This window comes from Trachinotus anak, unplaced genomic scaffold (genome assembly GCF_046630095.1).
Source record: "Trachinotus anak isolate AG129_WGS33_773 ecotype Australia unplaced genomic scaffold, CSIRO_AGI_Tana_v1 ptg000001l, whole genome shotgun sequence".
NCBI classification, from domain to species: domain Eukaryota; kingdom Metazoa; phylum Chordata; class Actinopteri; order Carangiformes; family Carangidae; genus Trachinotus; species Trachinotus anak.
The window spans coordinates 11,806,937-11,828,320 of NW_027273852.1; the positions used below are offsets into that span (position 1 = coordinate 11,806,937).

General features: G+C 41.0%; 1 protein-coding gene across 1 annotated transcript in view; it reads right to left on the reverse strand.

Moving 5' to 3' along the window:
* The window catches only part of col4a1 (collagen, type IV, alpha 1), a 42,556-nt gene that overhangs the window by 10,181 nt on the left and 10,991 nt on the right, over positions 1-21,384 (reverse strand). Inside the window, exons 2-31 of the mRNA XM_071476599.1 lie at positions 12,965-13,018; positions 10,209-10,298; positions 9,840-9,884; positions 9,651-9,695; positions 9,296-9,358; positions 9,128-9,181; positions 8,944-8,970; positions 8,733-8,807; positions 8,540-8,602; positions 8,265-8,300; positions 8,117-8,155; positions 7,328-7,423; positions 7,138-7,182; positions 6,963-7,022; positions 6,629-6,664; positions 6,480-6,524; positions 6,336-6,368; positions 4,736-4,796; positions 4,572-4,607; positions 4,325-4,471; positions 4,073-4,156; positions 3,741-3,824; positions 3,406-3,476; positions 3,098-3,289; positions 1,819-1,987; positions 1,527-1,619; positions 1,197-1,301; positions 942-1,039; positions 478-628; positions 239-352 (exon numbers count right to left, since the gene is read on the reverse strand). Coding sequence (XP_071332700.1) covers positions 239-352; positions 478-628; positions 942-1,039; positions 1,197-1,301; positions 1,527-1,619; positions 1,819-1,987; positions 3,098-3,289; positions 3,406-3,476; positions 3,741-3,824; positions 4,073-4,156; positions 4,325-4,471; positions 4,572-4,607; positions 4,736-4,796; positions 6,336-6,368; positions 6,480-6,524; positions 6,629-6,664; positions 6,963-7,022; positions 7,138-7,182; positions 7,328-7,423; positions 8,117-8,155; positions 8,265-8,300; positions 8,540-8,602; positions 8,733-8,807; positions 8,944-8,970; positions 9,128-9,181; positions 9,296-9,358; positions 9,651-9,695; positions 9,840-9,884; positions 10,209-10,298; positions 12,965-13,018 — 2,311 coding nt within the window. The remainder of the gene's footprint in view (positions 1-238; positions 353-477; positions 629-941; positions 1,040-1,196; positions 1,302-1,526; positions 1,620-1,818; positions 1,988-3,097; positions 3,290-3,405; positions 3,477-3,740; positions 3,825-4,072; positions 4,157-4,324; positions 4,472-4,571; positions 4,608-4,735; positions 4,797-6,335; positions 6,369-6,479; positions 6,525-6,628; positions 6,665-6,962; positions 7,023-7,137; positions 7,183-7,327; positions 7,424-8,116; positions 8,156-8,264; positions 8,301-8,539; positions 8,603-8,732; positions 8,808-8,943; positions 8,971-9,127; positions 9,182-9,295; positions 9,359-9,650; positions 9,696-9,839; positions 9,885-10,208; positions 10,299-12,964; positions 13,019-21,384) is intronic.

Consider the following 21,384-nt stretch of genomic DNA (forward strand, 5'->3'; position numbering starts at 1 on the left):
CAGTCAGAATCATTTTGACTTAATAGTAGGAAAATCAGAGTAACTAATAATATTACAATGGCTATGTTCCATTCACATGAATTTTCAAGCATGTGTGGATACCATCACCACCTGAATGACAATACAAACTGAAGCCACCATCATCATTTTTATGATTTACACCTGTGCTTTTCTGAGACATGTCAAAACGTTTTCGGTGAAAAAAGCCTTTATGTCTGGGCGCTAAGTTTGTGCTCACCGTGTGGTCCAGGCTCTCCGGGTGGTCCCTGTGGTCCGGGAGCTCCAGGTGAGCCTTTTCCTGGTGCACCTGGTAAGCCAATCAGTCCAGGAGGCCCTGGGGGTCCCACTTCACCTAATTTTAAAGGTCAAAGAAAAACAATGTTGTGCTTGGTACAGAAGATGGGCCTTTTAATTCCACTGGATGGAATAAATCAACTCAGGCTTCACACAAGAGTCGTTGAAACCATCCTGCAGTACCTTTGATTCCCTGAGGTCCTGGTGGTCCTGTCAGGCCTTCTTGTCCAGGAACACCGGGTAGTCCAATGTTACCCTTCTCTCCTTTAAAGCCAGGACCTCCTGGGTAACCCTGAGAACCTTTTGGGCCCGGAAGACCCCGTCCAGGTTCACCCTGCAAGGTACACAAAAAAGCACTGAGTTGCATGTCATCTCTAACAATAATGTTTTTGACACTGGCATTTCAATCTTTCCTTGCTCATAAAATATATGCCACTGTAGTTGTAATGTTACTGTAGGATAATAAAGCTGCAGGACTGATGCATTTGATTGGAATTTTGAAGCTGCACATTTTTCATGGTAAAAAACGATGATGATTCAGGTCCTTTGTGGAGTCCTTTCCACAGTGTCTGACACCATACATATTTAGAATACAATTTTAATTAAATTATTGATATACACATGACAAGGACAAGAGAAATACGTACTTTTTGTCCAGGTGGACCAGGTTGTCCAGTCAAGCCATCCTGTCCTGGTCGTCCTGGCTCTCCTGGCAATCCTGAAGCTCCTGGGATTCCACTGATTCCTAGAAACATGGACGAAACATTTCTGTTTTCATTCTGTTCATGTGCCTGTGTTATAGGCTATAGTCTGTTAACATTTTTTCAAAAATCTGTAAATGTATGAAATGTCTGCAATGCCTGTATGTAGAGGAGGATTGGGGTCAACATGAAGTAACTCACCTTTAGGACCTGTTGGGCCTGGGAAACCAATTCCAGGGGGTCCAAGTTCACCCTTCTGTCCAGGGAAACCTGGCAACCCTGGTTCTCCTGGCAGGCCTCTGTCCCCTGTGATCAACAGCATGTTAAATGGTAAACAGGACTAATCACCAACAAGCTTCACATATATGTGAATAATTTGTGTGTATTTTAATAAAAACAATATGTTTTTTGTAATTACATGATTATACCCCAATGTTATTTCTCTCATCAAAGACAGGCTTTAGTGAATTGAAAATAGATTCTTTTGCAGGGGAGTATAAATGAAAGTATAATGACTATGGTGTTGCTAACCCTGAAGTCCAGGTCTGCCGTTTTCTCCTCGTGGTCCAGGTACTCCCTGAGGTCCTGGCATGCTCACACCTACACCTGGCTCACCTTTTGCACCTGTTGAATGCAAGGTACGAATTATCAATGAACAAATGTATAGTAGGTGTGTGTGTGTGTGTGTGTGTGTGTGTGTGTATGTAGTACCAATGTGTGTTTGTTCAGTTTCACATCCAATGTTGAGATACAGGTTAACATGAGTTCTCTTTGACTATATCAGTGCATCGTTTTACAGTATATTTGTAGATCTCATGCCTACCAGGTAGACCGGGGGTTCCTGGAACTCCTGGTCTCCCATGACTGCCTTTCTCTCCTGGTTCTCCCGGTCGACCGATGCCTGGCTCACCAGGGGGACCCCTCTCTCCTGGGGGGCCAATACGACCAGGGTCCCCTTCTGGTCCACGCTCACCCTTAATGCCCTCTTTGGCCTGAAAGCAAAATTAGAGAAAGGGGATGTCTGATTTACATTGTTTTTAAAAAGGCAGACAATAAATAAAAAAATCCAATTTTTGATTTTTGGGATAACACATATGACATATATATCCTTATAAAGTTCAACAGTTGCTTTAGACACAAATATTCATTTGGGGTTATGTTCCAGTCCACCTGATGGATGTAAGTTCAATATTCACTCTACTCTTAGCTCTGTTTTTGAGCTCCACCACCTCCTGAGGAGAATATCTGCCACTGTGTTTACCAGCTAGTTGCTGACCTTATTTTTCTGTCTGAAAACCACATTGATGAAAGCAATGAGACTGAGCCAAATCAATGAAAGCTGTGGCTGTTACAACAAAAACAGTGAATAAAAAAAACTGCATAAGAGCAGCTGAGAAGGACTACAAAGGCTGGTGATAATAATCTGTGGCTTTGTCACTACTAGCAACCCATTTTGCATATACTTTCCATTGTTAATACCAATGGGTACCAAAGAGTTTCCTCCGTACGGTGGCTGGGCTCAGCCTTAGAGACAGCGTGAGGAGCTCAGACATCCAGAGGGAGCCCGGAGGCTGCTCCTTCATGTCGAAAGGAGCCATTTGAGGTGGTTCGGGCATATGGTAAGGATGATTTCTGGGCACCCCCCTTTGGAGTTTTTCCAGGCATGTCGTACTGGCCCTGCGGTAGACCCAGAACTCTCTGGAGGGATTGTATATCCCATCTGACCTGGGAACGCCTATGGATCCCCCAGGAGGAGCTGGAAAGCGTTGCTGGGGAGAGGGATGTCTGAAATTCCCTTCTTAGCCAGAGTGCCACCACGACCCGACCCCGGATAAGTGGAAGAAAATGGATGGATGGATGGATAATATGAATATTGATTATGACATCTTTAAGTGAACCTTCACTTGCAGCAAAGGGCTTTAAAAGTTAAGTTGCCTGGTGTGTTTATTTTTATTTACAGTTTTTTTCAAAGTCATCCATCATCCATCATCCATTATCATCATTTGACAGGCAGTTCAATCATTTGCTGTGCTGGTGGAGCTCATGCTGTCCTGGTATTTTGAGAGACTACCTTACCGTACAAACCACACACACAAACTTACAGGTTCTCCTTTGAGTCCAGGTGTTCCTGGGAGGCCATCTCTTCCTGGCAGTCCAGTAAATCCAGGCTTCCCTGGTGAACCAGCAGCACCAGGTAGACCCTTGTCTCCCTTCAGACCAGGAGCTACGAAAAAGTCCCCAGGTTCACCTACAGCACCAGGAGCTCCCATCAATCCGGGACTGCCTTGAAAACCCTGCGCAGGTCAAAAAAATTCAAATATCTTTCTCGTCCTCCATTTTTCCTCAGTCAAACTGTGAAAACATTCACCTTGGATTGTGTCAGAAGTGTCTCAGATATTATTCTACTCACAGGATTTCCAGGTTGTCCTTTAGGGCCCGTTCCACCCTTGTCTCCTTTGCTTCCGACTAACCCAGGAGGTCCTGCCAGGTGAAAATGGACATTGTACATCCTTAGCTGTTTCAGTACTCATCATACTGTGTGTCAATACACAGGAAAAGTGGTAGAATAAGATACTAGGGAAATGTTTGTGTTTGGGCAATGGCATGTTATAAACATTTAAATATTCTTATAATGTAAGTGAATGCAAGTTACAAATTGCAGAGTGTCCAGCAACAGATGACAACTTTAGTTCATAGCCTAAATTTTTTTGAGCCATGATATCCGAACGTAACCGATTCACTCACCGCGCTCTCCTTTAGGCCCCGCAGGACCAGGTAATCCAGGTAAACCGTAGGCTTCACATTGAACACAAGTATCTCCTTTGTCACCTAATAGGAGGTACAGAAACTTCAATTTAAAAAAAATCATAGAAATGTAAATCATGATATTGTGTAGTCCAGCTGTACTACTGATGATGAACAGAAAACATCCTTGGATGTTCACGTGAGTGGTGTTTCTGGTAGTGCATAGCTGCCTACAAAGGTATCACTACATCTCATAATTAGAAACATAAAATTTGAATTGATTAAATAATTCATTACTTGTGTTAATCAGCAGTAACTGTGTTCATTCTTACCTTTCTGTCCCAATTCCCCTTGTAACCCTGGAGGTCCAGGAGGGCCAGGAGCGCCTTTCTCGATGTCACATTCATTAGGATCAACTGTGCAGCCATGTCACAGCACATACACAACACATGCATCCCATACACACACACAAACACATAAACATATGCACATTAGGTTTTTTTAAACATCTGTAAATGTACGCTTTATGTGCTGCCGTCTTGTCAATCATTCAAATGATTGTAGTATTGAAAGATGAGACATACTTGGGAGTCCTGGTTCTCCAGGTGGTCCAGCAATCCCCGGTTGTCCTGGAGGTCCAACCAGAGATTCTCCTTCTATACCCCGGTCTCCTTTCTCACCCACATCTCCCTTCTCTCCCTTCTCTCCTCGAGGCCCTTCAATGTGCCTGCCTGAGGTACAAGGAGAAAGTCAAAGTTGGTGGGTTATTCAGATTAGCATGTGTCTTAATGCAGTGTTATTATATTACATTCAAACATTGAGGTCTTTTACCTGGTGGACCTGCCTCTCCCTGGGGCCCAATAAAACCTGTAGATTAAGAAAAAACTAATATGAAGGAAACATGGATACTATGGGAACTGACTCAAGGTACGTGTTAATGCATATGTGTGTGTCCACATACAGTATGAACGTGGCATACTATGGCCATATTTTACCTTTTTCTCCTTGTTGCCCTGGGAGACCACGAGGACCAGGAGGACCAGGGGCACCAGATCCCTAAAATTATATAATTTCAAAAATCAGCCAACTGCTTACCTGTCACTTCTCCATCTAATGCTGACAATAACTGCTGTACTGGTGCCAATTATTTGTATTTGTATACAGTCCACTATATACAGTGAAGATAATCATCATTTTCACTGTCTCGCTATGTTGTGAGACACAAATTAACAAAATGGTCAAAATCAACTGGCAGAGGCCAAGACATCCTGACTTTACAGTAACTTAACACCAGGCTGAAAAGTGATGTTTCACTCATTGTCCTCTGACTGAATGTTTCAGGTCTGTTGTAGCCCTGACCACACCCAGGGTCACTGAGAGTGTGTATGAGTGCAGTCAGAAGTTTGCTCTTTTGCACCTTTAACCACACTCAGCAGTGACGTCACAGTATACTGACGCACCCAGAGTGCGCTTCCACATCACTGTAGGAAGGTGAGAAACTACAAAAGATCAACAGGAACAAATTTTGGTTGTGTTGAGTTGCTGTTTACATCTCTTGTATGGATCAAGCTTCTTTAATTCTGGAGCCTACATTTCCTAGAATTTTCATTGATCTTCCCTTGATGGTAACTTCCTAGGCAGGTACCATAAAACAAAAAATGTTACAATTCACAATACAATACTAAATATAATACAATACTAAAAAATTAAAGTACACAAGAAGACAAATACAATTTGCTGCATACTGAGTTAAAAATGATCATAGATCTGGTTTGATTTAAGCCAATGTTTGAGGTGTGTCATAAAGGTGGGACATGTAGGAAACTAAGCCATTCCAATATTTACTTCCCTTTACTGATAGCAGTTTGTCCAAATGTGGGGCGCCTATGAGGCACTTCACAGTCTCCTCTAGTGGTCGCCCTAGTGCCAATGTCACTGCCCTCTGTTTGCACTGCCAAAGTTTGTAGCCTCCAAGTCTAATGCTGGATTACTCAAGTTAAGAAATAGAAAGCATGAAAGACTGACAAAGTCAGAAATTCATCCACTGCAACTCATTTAGTTCTGTTAGTTTCTGTAAATTATACTTTCCTACACGATAGAAGTATAAAGCAGAATCTGTTTGTTGTATGTTATCATTTTGGCCAAACAATGGCACAATGAAATTTATCTGGTCTAAAAAATTCTGATTCCGCCTTCAAAACCCACCATATGGAACTTGTGTGTTACTATAGTTATTTTGCTTAGGGTAATTTGTGTGCAATGTCCTCCTCAGGTTGTTAAATTCCTCATATTTTCTAGAGACAATACCACGAGCATGGCCCTGGTGTTCTCATTAGAAGCTACAGGACTCACTCAAGTGATGCAATTTGATGTAGTTTTCTCAGACTAGTCATAAAAGACATTATACAATGGTGAAATCTGGGGATTGTCCATTTAATATGCTCTCATACTGAGGCCTAACGGCAATATGGTGACATCTGCTGGTAGCTTTTAGAATTCATCCATTTTGTAGCTGATTGAAAGGAGATTGGGTGGGTAAGAGAGAAAGAGAGTTATAGAGGTAACTAGAAAAGAGGGAGGGGAGAGATCACTTACATAACCCGGTGGTCCTCTGTCTCCTTTTTCACCCTGAAATAATAAAAAAAAACACCCTGTCTGATCATCACACCTCCAACATAATTTAAGGCTCAGAACAAAGCCTTATATATGTGTAAATTAACTAATAGGTGCATCAGTTACCTGGGACCCAGTGTATCCAGGAGGTCCTGTAAAGCCTTTTTCTCCCTGAGTGAATGTATGCAGTACTTTAGTTTTAAATATTTTATGATATGAAAGAAAACAACAGGTGGACAATAGAGTAGATAATAACAGTAAGTTATTATTTTTACCTTTGGCCCAACCTCTCCATCCTTACCAGGTTTGCCCTATAATCACAGAAAATGATATTCACTTTATTACTCAATTTATCATTAATTTTGTAGTCACTGTGATTAATAATAAAGAGATTGATACATACAATTGAATCTGTCTGAGCTCAAATGGGTAAAGAAAGTTAGGGGAAAAAATGTGTAGTTGTTTGTGACGTCACATTATAAAAAACAGATTGTTTTCCTTGCTACATTCAAATTTTTAAAGAATCAGCATATGCTGGATGTCTGTCTTGATTTATCATACCATTACACTCTACACATGTTTTTATCTATACAAATTTTTAGCACTTACTCTTGGTCCAGGCGGGCCGGGTTCACCTTTGATGCCTTCGAGATGAGCGATGCAAGAGCCCTGCAAAATAAATCAGGTGTCTCAAAAAAGTAGAAAGCTGAAGTAAAGGATAACAAAGCCTTTGTGCACAGTAACACAAATCATACATTTCAACACTTGAGTGCAAAATACTAACTTTATCTCCTTTATCTCCTTTATCTCCTTGAAGTCCTCTTTCTCCCTTCGGGAAGAAAAAACACAAACACATTCAGGAAATAACACAGAATCCATGTAATCTTTTCCAATCCCTGTATAAACAGACATTTAGTGATTAATTTGTACATAAAAATAGTTTCTGTTCAGTTTCTTGGAAACAGAGAGAGTACCTGTGGTCCAGGTAAGTGCACTGTAATATGTCCTCCTTCCACACCTGATGCAGGAGGTCCAGGTGGACCAGGTGGGCCACGAAATCCAGTGTCACCCTGCAGGGAGACAGCAATGATCAACAACAGCCCCAACCAAATATAATTTGAACAATATTAAAACAATTATTCTCAAATTTAAATAAAAGAGCAAATTATCCAGTGAAATTCAAGTATGTCCAAAAGTGGTCATTTCAATTTTTTCAGATAAACTGAAGCATATGTTGTTCTTTGATGGGTTGAGAATATTCTCCTACTTCATAAGATAAATAAAGCAGCAATCTGGGAAATCTCTAAAATGCACAGAGCTGAAAATGGGGCTTTTTTTTCTTAGCTCTTTAAATGACACAGTTTTCTTAGGACACTGACAAAATGCAAAATTGCTAAATTTAACAAAATACACCACAAACATTTCTCTTCTCTCAAAATAATTTAAATTATTATTATTATGGATAATATTGCACTGCATGTGTTAAATCTCAGTGTAATACCTTTACAAGCAAAAGAAAATTCCAGGAAATTGTCACAAGTAGTTATCAGAAATTAGCACTGAAATCCATGTTCCTTTTCCATTCTGAAATGTCTTCTTTTGTTTTAAGATGAGATCATGAAAACTTTACTTGAAATGCAATTATTTCTCATCAGAAAACACATTTAGTATCCCACAATGACCATGTTACTACTGAGCTGTAAAGTGCTCCCACTACCTCTAAAGTGAAAGCATCATACAAGAATTATCTTTTTGTTTCTCACCTTTTCTCCTTTCGCACTCACAAAAGCCAGCTTATCACCCTGCAGGGAAGTAAAACAGGTTCCTATGAAATCTCAGCTGGATGATCAAGCCAGTCAGAGGATGGTGTTTTATAATTGTAAAATTTATTGTATGTATGATTAGTCTTACCTTCTCCCCAGGAGGGCCAGGGGGGCCAGGATCACCCTGAAAAACACAGTTATCCAATCAGTCAAACAAACTGTTAATATCAATATAGTATGTAACTGGTGAACAGTGACAACTCATCTATCTGTGAAGTATCTGCAGGTCATAGAAGTTCATATCTAAAGAATTTGTTCTTTCAAATTTGTGCTCTTTCGAGTATTTCCAGATTCTTTGGCTCACAAAAATGACCACAGACTGTGTCAGATGATAAGCAGTCCATCACTGTGGCAGAAACTCACTTTGGGTCCTTGGTAGCCACGAGGTCCTGGAGGTCCGATAGGTCCAGGAAGTCCAACTGATCCCTGGGAGATAAAGATGTGTGTGGAAAGAACTTGGAATTAGAAGAAAATTCAAATAACATTGTCTCAGTTTGTTACTTTTCCTTTCAACAGACAGGATTAACACATTCATGCATCTTTGAGAACAACGTACAGGTAATCCAGGTGTGCCAGGGAATCCTCTGTCTCCTTTCAGGGGAACAATCCCAAGCACACCACCAGGGTCACCCTGTAGGAAACAAAACGAAAAGAAATGTTTGGTCGCACACATGTGTCCTACCATACTGGAAGACTCATGCATGCTAGTATTGTTTGACAAACTTATTTAGATGTAGGATGTTAAAGCTTCATAAATTTCAGCTGACCTTCATTCCAGGAATTCCTGGGATGCCCTGAGAAGAGAGGACAGAGGAGAGAGATCAATACATGGTGCATACACTGGCAGGATGAATATTTTTTATTATGAGATACTGCTTATTCAACATATTGCTATGAAATCTTTTAATTCCAGTGTTCCGGTTGTGATGTTTGAACTTCAAGCTTGCTTACTGCAGGTCCTTGAAGACCAGGAAAACCAGGAGTGCCATCCCGTCCTCTGTCTCCCTGAAACACACACACAACACAGTGATAAGTAGTCATCAGGTTATTCAACAAAAGAAAACATCAGGGATGGTCACAAAAGCTGTGCAAACAATTCTGATTTTAAACTAGTCTTACTTTAGTCCCATTGCATCCTGGGATACCTTGTGCACCTGGTGGGCCATCGTTTCCATTGATGCCCTAAGAGTGGGAAAGGAGTGCACACAAACAGACAATTTGCAGTTACAGTTATTGACAAAGTCTCAGCAGCTTCCTGATGATTCTGCCCCGCTGTAACCACTAAATTCCTGACACCCACCATCCAAAATTAAAATGTAGCCTAAAAATGGCAACGTCATCTAAAACTGTGTTATCCAGAGGCTATTACTTTTTAGAGGATGATCACATGTTAGACCACACTCTTGGTGTAATGGGGTGAATTTACTGGATTTCTGCAGGATGTGAGACATGAAGGCAGATCAAAGGAACTTACTGGTAGTCCTGGGTTTCCTGGGAAACCTGGCAGACCAGGAGGACCCTGTAAAATCACAGCCAGATCAGCATTACTGTCTCGTGACAACACAACATCTTAAACATGAGGAATAATAATAGAAGTTTGTCTCATATCATATCATACTGTTCATATGATACCATCTGCTAATTTTGATGGTTAGTTACTTACCCTCACTCCTTTATGTCCAGGAGACCCAGGTTCACCTGAATCTCCCTAAGAAGAGACAAATGACATCATGATCTTCATAATACAGAAAAAATATTTCTATTGAGCCACGAAATCAGCTTATTGTCTTAAAATGGAAATGCTGCGGAATCCATTATATTCATCTCTTAATCAGTTTGTTTTGGCTTTCTTAACATTGGTCATTACTCCTGCAGTCACATGTGTGTGAGTGTGTGTCTGAAATGTATTTGTTATCAGTGCCAGTAAAATCAGTTCACGTCACATGTCTGGACTGTGGGACAAATATTAGATCCACTCATAGCTAGATATGGTTATTCATTTTTATGTGTGTGTGTTTGTGTGTGTACTGACCTTGGGGCCCATTGGCCCTGGAGGCCCCTCAGGTCCCTGCATCCCTGGGAATCCCATATTACCTTGAAGACCAGGAAATCCCCGCTCACCCTGTGACGCACAGACCATCATGTTAATGACACAAGGTTAAAGATCTTTGTATTAACTCAGATTAGAAGGAACAATTTTAGCCACAAATGTTTTTATGCTTTAAAAAAAATTATCTGACATTATCGAACACCCAAAGCAAATCTAATGGGGAGCAGAATAAGTATTAAATGGCATTTTGACTGCCTGTGTATCCACTGTTGTAATACCTTCACTCTAAACCAAGTTCAAACACTTTTCATGGTCATTAAATTTGTATTCCATTGAGTTAGGTCAATTGGGATCATTTTACCCAAGAGTTTATGAAATGTCATTGTTCATCACTGTAAAACTGATTTTTTTTAAATCCTAAAAAATCTGGTCTGATTGGAAAACATAATAGTGACTTATTTCAAAGTAAACTTCAAAATAATGATTATAAACACGTAGTTCAAATGCCTATAGTTTTAATACTGTCTATTAGCATAGTTTTGAAAACAAAAGAAAGAAATACTGGTCACATCAAATCCTCTTCTGTGACAGTGACCTAAAACTGACCCAGAAAGACTCAGCTATATTGTTTTCACTATCTGCCACTAGATGGCAGCATTGTTTCACGAGGGAGAGCCAGGCATGAGCACTGATGAGTAAAACTTATCAGTAAATAAAAAACAGTCATTCTGAAGTTATTAGTTTTCAGTATATTCCCATTCCCTGAGCGCATCACAACTGACTTCCTTCAGTCAAGAAATATTGCATTATTTGAACCATGGGAATCATCTAAGGGTTACCACGGCAACCCCTGTTGTGAAACTTCAGGAAGTGATGTAATTAGAAATAAAGCTCACTGGAGATTTTGCGTAGGCTGTTTGGGGCCTTTCAGCAACTTAGAAAAAACAGAGGTGCTTTGAATCCACAGTGGACTCGCCGGGTTCCACTGAACACAGTCAGTACATCTGTTGTTGTTGGGTGAGCTGGATGTTTGGCTACTGTTGCTGTAAGAATGAGCCATAAAAGGCCAGACTGTTGCACTAAGAGGATAGATAACATTCTGCAGTCGCTGATATAACTGAGCCAATAATATACATGTTACACACAAACAGCAGGAGTAGCAGTGCAAAATAAACTGACCTAGTTGCAAGTGCTTTAGGGCCGTGGTTCCTGACTTTTTCTCGCTTGTGACAACATAAAATAAAGAAATCTTGTGACCCCTTGTTACAGGTTGCTTATGTCCACTGGTCGTGACCAGTTCAACCAAACAGTGAGTTATTTTTTTTTGTTTTGTTTTATTTCTGTTTTTGTTTTTTTAGAATGATCCCATAATTCTCTTGTAAAAAAGCACAGATAAGAGGACAGTCTGGAAAACCAAACATTATGTTGTGAGGCTGATATTATGTTTTTCCTGGGTTCTGTCCTGTTAATAATTTCGTGGCCCTTTGTGGCCGTCTTGACCCCCAGGGTTAGGAGCTGAGAGATCACTCACACAATAAATAGCAGTTTATAAAGTAAGCACATATTTATATTTGTGCCATGGGGAAAGAAAATACTGTATGTACTTGTTTCTGACTAAAACCACAAACCACAAACCTCAAACATACAAAAGGCCAGTTACAGCTTGAAAGATAAGACTGGTGATATTATGTATTTTTCTTATTATCAACAAATTAAACAAATGAAAAGACCAAAAGCAACACGGTCTTAGTATGTTTCTAAATACTTAATGACATGCCTGTCCTGTATGTGACACTCATCCCTAAGTCAATTCATTCCTGTTGAAGTGTCCTGTTTTAAAATGGGTCACAGATATATAGTTTCATTTTTTAAATAACAAATGTAACTCAAGTGGGAGTGAACGGTGCATGTCTGGGGAACTATTTTCTGCTGTGGAGTTGGTGTTCTTGTGTGGTGTTTGATTGACTGAAAATAAACTACAGTGCCCATGTTCATTGTTGTAAAGAAACATGTCAACCGGTGCAATAGTGTAGTTCACTGGTGTATGTTGAATGTTTTGGGGACAACAATGGAGGTCTTGACACCAGATGGATTCATTGCTGGTTTTGGTCTCAAGGTTTTCATTTTGCAAACAAAAATTCTGTGAAAAACACAGAATGTCCTTTAATGTCCATTTGTAATTTGGATTGTGTTTTACCATAGCTACTGTCAATACAGCAGTTGTCCTTATAGAAAAAAAAATCTGTAAAACTATCTTTTCCCAAGCCAGTTATTACCAACTTTTTGTGTTTCAGGTCAGTGATTAACAGCCATGGTGGAGTGCTGACAGCTCAAGGGCTCACAGCCAGCTCATGGCTAGTGTCCCCACCACTTCTGTACATCTGTATCTGAGATTCCTTCCATCAGATGGGAATAAAGCCTTCAGCCCATCTGTGTGTCCGGACATGCTCTAATTCAAACTGATCTTTGTTCCCCTCCTGGTCTCTGCTCCGTGACTGAGCCCCATACACTACTTTTCCACCCAGACCCAGCTACAGTCGGTCCCACTGAACTGACCCCATTAGTCAGTACACAACGAGCACTGTCCCAGCTGCTTCAGCCTGCTGTGAGCGTACAAAGCCTGCACTTGGCATCAATGAGTCAATCAGCACATGTCTAATATCAAATAAGTGAAAAAAGGAGATAAGAATTTGACAGTTGGTGAAACTGGCAAATGAAATCATGAACAGAAGTCTCACCTTTGCTCCTTTCACGCCACTGCAGTCACATTTTCCACATGATGCCCCGCAACCCTGAGGGTGAAGAGAAAGATGAAAATAAATGATCTGTCACTTGGATGACAAAAAAAGAAAAAAGAACAGAAAATTGTGTTTGAGAGGAGAAGAAAATAAACATTAGGAGAAGAGCACCAATGGAGATGGTGTATACAGACACCTGCTGAGGGAAATTTAATGTTGAAAGTTGTGCTACAATCCCACCATTCTTTTATTTTTTTATTCATCGTAGTTATTCTACTGACACTGTAAATCACAACAGTGAGCAGCTGAACAGATTCCTGTAGTGTTTTCATGCAAGCCTTGCTGATCTGTCCCACAGATGAAGATTTATAAATCAAAATGAGCAAAATGTGTTTCTTTTAAACACAGGCGAGTAAAAGGATGATTCATGAGTTTACCACCTCTCTGCAGTCAGTTGCGTCTTAAATCTGCATTAATTCGCTCTACTTTTAACTCAAGAAAAATATCTGGATCCTGGAGATTTTTTTCACCACAGTTGCTAATGTAGGATACAGTAAGTTTATCTTGTTGAAAACAGCTACTAGCTACATCTGAAAATGACCCTGATGAGAGCGAGTGAGAGTGAACAAAAACAGTGAAGTTGCAAAAAAAAGTTGCCAAAAGATACTAAAAAAGCTCCACACAGCTAAAGAGAACTGCAGATTTGGGCGATAATGATCTGCAACCCTGTTCACATACGCTTTGATCCATTGTTAACATCAATATATCGACTATAGCAGCTTTAATTTTACTGATAATATTACTGAAAATCAAGAAAGGCTCTATTTCCTGTAATCAGGTTACTTTTAAGCCATATCAAGGGCTCACTGATTAACTTTGAAGCACTCTTTGCAGGCATGAGGACATCAATGCAGCTGCTTCCAGTCCCCCCCCCCCCCCCACCCCCTCCACCCGCTTCCTCTCCTCAGGGGTCTCCAGAGGCTGGAGCCTGGGAACTGGCCTCAACTGCTTTGGCTCTCTCTTCCATTGCTTCTCTCCTCCTTTTCCCTCCATCTTCCAGCTGTTGGTAGACTCACGTGCAAGGCTTCTAGCCAAAATCCTGTCAGGGCTTTGGACAGGCTCTGCAGCCTGTGGTAGAGAGCGCACAAATATGCTGCCCACAAATATTTCTCTCTGTCGGTCTTTCATTCCCCCTCACACACACACACACACACTAAATAAATGGCTCCATTATCATTCATTGTGAACTCTTCCCAACTGTCTAAACCTGACATCTCATACATAAGTCACTCTTAATTCTACATTTTCTATAACTCATTACTCCAGCCAAACATATTCCCCGTCTTCCCTGTTACACACAGTCCCCTCCAACATACCAGATGACTGAATCAATATGTGGCCCTAGAATTGTGGGAAACCATGAGAAACATGCTCCACTCTCAGGATCATAAGCCCCAGCTGCCCATACCCTGTCACTGTGCACTTGTTCTCCTTTATTTGCACTGTATTGCACATGTGTGGCCTCCTACACTATGTCATTTCCTATTCTTGCTTCCTCACACACCTCTCATTCACTCCATCCCACCTCTGCCCTTCTGGTCTTATTTAATTGTTTTTTTTTTTTCTAACATGCCACCACAAACCTTCAGGAACATCTGCTTTGGATCAGATTAGTTTCATAAGACTAACAGCAGAGAAAGGTGAATGAAACACATGTGTGTTTTATTAGGGCAAAGCAGCAATAAGAGCTCCTGGTGCTGGATTAACACGATTTTTTTGACAATTCACCAAGGGAGTTAAGGCACGCTAATGCAATGAGGGAACACGCTTGCATATTGTCAGCACCACTACAGTAAATCACTGCTGCTTGTGGTTTAGTATTGCTTTAGTATTCCCTCATTCACCTGTTGCTCTCTGTCTGTCTCTGATTTTTTTCCCCCTTGTCTGCAGTTTTCCTCAATCCCTTTTAAGACAAAACTTAACTGAGCAGACATTCCTGCATGTTGGCAGGCATGACAGGGGAATCCAAGCCTCAAACTGACACAAACAATGAGGACGCTATGTGCGCTTGGGTGTGTGATGAAAAGCCACCACCCTGTGATGTCTACTGCTGGATCTCCAAACACAGTGCAGTAATCTGCAGGTGGATCAAAGTGGCGTTTCTTTGATTTCTCCTGTTTGTTTTCCTTCTACGTCCGTTATGCATCGTCATAAACCCAAACACCAGATGGGAGCAATGGTACAAAGACCCAACTGTCATCTGCACAAAAAGGACGTCTTTTTAATGAGTCCTTGCTGCCTGATTTGGTATCTGGGCTTTGCAGGAAAGAGGGATCTTAAGAAGCCCTTATCTACAGATCCTCAGGTATATAGTATGATGAGGGCCATGACTATCTTTCTATACCACAAGCCATGGAACCATTTCCAACATAAATACCATTTCTATAGGCCTACACCATAGAGGTAAAAGGTGGATGATGGCTTTACCAGTTCAAACACAAGCCCATGATGAAACAAGCATACAGACAATGGAGGAAGATGGCAAAAGAAACTGAATCAAGAACAGTACAGCTCAGATGTACCTTTACTTAATCCCTTCCATTTTATATTTTTATACTTCTACTTCACTACATTCATGCGTGAGCAGAGATGCCCTGATCCAGTCATTGGATGGGTATTAGCCCTGATACTGATGGGTATCGACCAGATCTGTCCATCTGACATCCAATAAAGTTTTCTGTTCGGCTTTGTTTATTTACTGCAATGAGCTCATTTTCATTGATGAAGCTAGATTTGATACTCATCACTTCCTGCATGTGCTTTACAATAAATGCATTTTAATGACAAGGCAGTACTAGGCTTTTACTGTAAACCTGTGCAGACAATGTCATTCATAGTTAGCTGACATTACCAGAACCTGACTGGACATAGTTTTTCTAAAAAGTTAATTGACTACAACATTTTAATTGTGCTTATATTGTTTGTATCTGTAACAATAACCCAATGGTGTAATATATATAGTAGTAATTTCTACAGAGCATTGTAGGGGGTCGAAATTAGTAGTTTTAGTTATGATACTGAAGGTACATTTATTCAAAAAGATAAAACCTTCACTCAAGTAATATTGTAAATGCTGTGTCTTTACTCGCAGCTGAGTATTCTGCATTGTGGCACAGACCAGCACAGTAGAGGGTGTGCACATATGGGATTTTGCTGGATCCAGAGAATGTGAGAAAATAAAGAGATGAAGATGATGTTACTCTGTCCAAACAGCATGATCTTGCACAGAGCAAACAGACTGAGCAGAGCCCCGAGGCTCTACAGTGATGAGTGTTAATGTCCGCTGTGAATATACAGTGGCTGGTGAGTCACTGAGCCCTGAAGAAACTGTATCAGAGCCAGTAAACCTCTCCAAGCAGACAGCCTCACGTGTCTCTGGACAAGTGTTTATGCCATTCCTAAGTCTGGATGGCAGGCCTGGATGTCACCAAACTGTGAAAAATCAATATGACGCATGCTTGCAGAGTGTTTGCATTACTGGGCGCTGTGCAAAACGTGCCTCATCATAACTGTGTGTATATGACAGCGTCTCTGTGAATGTTGAGCTGGCAGGGAAATGCACAAAATGCCAACTGAAGAAGAGGATGAAGTGGGCGTAACTACCAAGATTCACGCACAGTACAAAGAGGCACGTTCACAGGCCGTTATAATGTAGACTGATATACTGTATCTCGGTGCTCTGCGTAATGTGTCAGAGGTTCTGGGGCTTTCATCAAGCCTCATCCCAAAAGGCCTGATGTTTAAACAACACTTGCTCGACATGTCTGACATCATTAGATACGTAAGTCCAACAGTGAGATGAGCTCAGGAGAGAGGAAGTGATGAGTAATGTTTGCTCTCGAGATTACAGGCCTCGGCCAGCTAGAGATGCTGGTCCAGAGATCCCAACGTTAACACAAACACTTTTAATGTAAACCAAGAGTGAGTGTATAGAGCTGTTGCATAACTGAATCCACATAAGAGCTGCAGTTCCATCATGGCTGAGGCAAGTACTGCCCGTTACATAACAGCTTGCATGGATCAGGCATTATTTCTACCTATGTTTCCAGATTCAGCTTATTGTAGTCACTGACCTCACCTCACAGGGCAGAAATAGAGGAAATACAATACTATGACAAAACAAACTTACAAAAGGTCCATTTCTATGTTAGTTCCAGAGCTTTCACTCACATCATAAAATCTTCCTCAGGAGTTAGTTTGCCCAGTTGTTGATGAATTGTCGATGTTCAAATGACCATTTTCTAGGCATCTTAAAGACTTCACATCCATGTTGGTTTAAAAGTTGAGCTTCAAAATCTCAACCAAAAGTTCAACCATGGAAACAGCAAATGACAAGGTCCATTTAATAGCTTTTCTGGAGCTTTTACTCTTATCACACGATCTTCCTCGGCTGATGGAGTTGGATAAATATTTACATATGAACATTTACAACTCCATTACAGCTGAGCACACCACATCTGCTGTGGAAGATTGCACGATAAAGTTGAAAGCTCCAGAACAGCTACTAAATGGACCTTGGGTTGAAATTGTTTTGTCAACTACTGTTTCCAAGGTCAAGAATGGGACTTCAGCTCTACTCTAACCACTTAGGCTGCTTGATTTGCAACAGTGTTCCTTCGGTTGTTGCCTCTGATCAGTTTCTGTGCTGTGCATCGCTCAGGCCTTCAGAGTGAAGAACCAACTTTTCCACAACCAATCAATACAGGACCATATCTCAACCGCACAGAGTCAAACTGCATTCCTGACCTCAATTTTCTCATGAAACATCCTGTTACTGACTTGAAGCATCTTAAATCTGTACAAAGGATGAGCAATGGAGGGAAAAGGTTATTTGCACAATTCTGAGCTTTTGTGAGGGCAACAGGATTTTTGCCAGACCTACACAGAGGGTCACTTTTGTTGCACCCTGTGGGGTAAAGTCATTCAGTTTGTGCTTTGGGTTTCTGTGCCTGTGTGACTCACTGCCTCTGTTGTTTTTGCTAAAGTGGGCACATCCACTCCTCATGTAGTGCAGCCGACCTGCAAACACGGCAAGTGTACTTCCCTGTTCCCTCTTTTATTTCACGTGAAGCATTGTCGATATCTTTCCCTGCTGCTTACATTTTGAACACAGGTTTCGTGTATGGGATTACAGCAGTACTGATTATTACCACATGGGGGCAGAAGCGTTCTCACCACGGCACTGCTCCACACTGACTGTACATTTACAACAGCTGTAGGTGTTTCACTGCATCTCTCCTTCCATGTTAAAGGAAAATGAAGCTCACACAAACATCTGGTCGATGTCGTCTACAGACTTTTTCTTTAAAACAACATCACATTCCTGCCATAACCTCCCACTACCGCTGAAGTATCTCACAAACCCCTAGGGAAGTAAGCGTGGGAGGATTGGTCATTTCATATCCCACTTTTTTTTACACATGTATATTCATGGTCAGTACACACGCAAGCAAATAAAACACCATTAACAGACACAACACTAAAATAACCTAGCATAATGGCTATCAGACAAATATCATTAGAGCCAATCAAGGCAATGCAATTATCATATTTATGACTGTATGAATTGGATTAAATGAATTCTCCTTGCTTAAAATACACACAAACAACCTTTCACTGAAATTCACTGAAAAAAAAATTACAGAAAAACAGACAGACAGACAGACAGACAGACACACACACACACACACACACACACACACACACACACACAGTAATAAAGACTATAGCCAGCAGCATAAACCAATAAGACATTCAGTTATGGAGCTGAACATCTTTTAGTCATGTACCAAAGTTGTGACTCCTCTTACCAGGAAACAAGTGCTGTGGAAGCCTGTTTGTTGAGTGCAGAAAACAAAACATGTTTTCCTGGCCCAGTGGAGTGAAAAGAGAAAATGATTTGACTGGAGAATTTTCTGTAAGTTTATCTTTTCAACAGTGGGGGGGGGGGGGGGGGGGGGGGGGGGGGGGGGGGGGGGGGCAGAGAGGGGCCTTCCTTCCACATTGATATGGATTTTACTAAGGGGGGAAAGCAGATAACAGTGCATTGTATCCTAGAGTTTTGTTATGTGTGCATGCCCTCCTTCACATCAATACACCTGTAACCTCAGCCACCATAGCTACTCTACTGTACCTTTACCTCAGTTACTCCCATTAGTGCAGTCAAACCATAGGTTACTTTTTTTTTTTATCTTGGAAGAGTTTTTGGTTGCTGGAATCATTACTCTTCTACATACTGACCAAGAGGAAATTCCTTCCTATCAGGACCTCATTCCAAAGTTTTGCCAAATATAAGGCTTCACCAGTGTGGGTCAGCCAAATCACATGGGCATTTTTCCAGTTAGAGTCATTTAATAAAAAAACACCCTCCCCCCATGTCTAAAATTGGAGTGGCATTGAGCGTTAAGGATCACTTCATGGCTGGTATGGAGAGGAAGAATGATAAAAGAGACCAATAATCTTTTAATGTAAGTATTATATTATGATAGATGTAAAAAAAAAAAAAAAGTGAAGCTATCCTTTAAAGTGTCCATTCATACCTTGCCTTAGTGACAAGTGAGTGACAAGATAAATTATTACTGTTCCAATCAGTATCTTTATATAAACAAATGCCTCAGATCACTATATTTGGCGTGAATGGGGTCGCTCATAATGACAAACCAACAGAGAATTATCACTCAACTCAGAACTTCCCCTCAACTCAATGGAGTGTTTTAGCATCTTTGAGCTCACTGTTTTGGTTTCAGGGCCCAAAACCTTTTTTGGTTCAATCTTTCCATGCCCATCGATCTCATTTCCAGATGTTTTCAGTGAAAATGTCAGTTAGCAACTACCTAGTGAACATAGTAAACCATTAGAAAGGCCATAATCAAAAGCAAAGTCAAACATATATGTTACGTTTGTTGTGGAGTTCTGCCCCTAAATGGAAAGAAGTGACTAATGCAGCTTTAATGTTTTCAAGAATTCAGGGTTGTACATCAAATTCTGAGCAACCACAATGTGATATTGTGAGTGGTAATTTGCCCCCTGGATTTCTCACATGGTTTTGTACCAGCAAAAGCCTAAAAATGTCTGAGATCTAGACTGTCCCTGTGACTGTTGTTTTGCCCCGCTGTGGTGCAGGAAACTGAAATTGCCAAATGACTTCTTGACTGTGTATACACCAACACCAGCATCCCCATGTGAAAGGAGGTACACAACTTAGCCATATTGTTGCATCATTTAGCTTCACGTTTACATTTGGTTCTGTTTTGGGCGGCCAGCTGTTTGGGTTGATTTCAAGTTAGATGATTTAATTGCTCTTAATGACATCCGATGAGATTTTGGCTCTTTGTCCCGCCAGTAAATATTGTGCAACGTTGCTAAACCGACTGTATCTATGAACTTTCACATAAACATCTGGGTTCTTTTGTAGATGGAGTGAGTCCCATTGAAACAACAAGTGACATACAGCTTTTCTTTCAGTGTGTTAAAGTGAGTCTGACATGCTCCTGTGCCTCTTTAACGTTGATCTCATTTCCTATACAGATAACAAATGTTTCAAGGCCATTTATACAACACCAACATTACGAGCCATCAAACAAGATCCTGCTCTGTTACAGTCAATTTGCTACAGCGGCATAGCTGTTTAACCTGTGTAAGTCACTCCATAAAGTCATGCTCATGGGTCTTGGCCTCCATATGGAGACAATCAGGATAGTTTTACTCCATTAAACGTCAGAACGATCTCACTTTGGCAGCAAGGCTCATTAAGTGACATTAAATGAGACAGTTATGAAGCACACTGTGATACAGGACAATGCCTTGTAATAGACAAGGCAGCAACAGGATACACATAAACTAGAAAACACACACCTACACAAGTAATCCTGATGACTCAGCTGATTCTGACATCACAAACACTGCATGAGCTCAGTGTCTCGGCGCTGTTGACTCATTCCAGCTTTTCTGTGGCATCAGTTATTTATTAGTGTTTCTTTTCTTCACGGTCTGTAAGATCACAGGTGCTGCTGACCACAGCTATGCTGTTCCCACAACAGCCCTCAGCCACACACATTTAAGAGAGAGAGAGAGAGAGAAATAAACAGAGTAAAGTTAAAGTATAAAAGATAAGTAGAGAAGGAGAGACAAGTTTTTTCAGACTCTGCTGGGTTGACCTTTGCTGCTCGGACATTCCTGGCCTTCTGAGGCTGGGATGAGAGAATAGAAGTGGAGGAGGGGAACTCTCTGTCTGACTGCCTTACTTGGAAGACAAGGCTCCTGGTGCAACTTGCTCTATAAACAAGCGTGTCTGTGTGAGGGTGAGCTGCACGTGTGCTAACTGGAGCGGTACCATGTGACACAGCATGTTTTATTGCCAA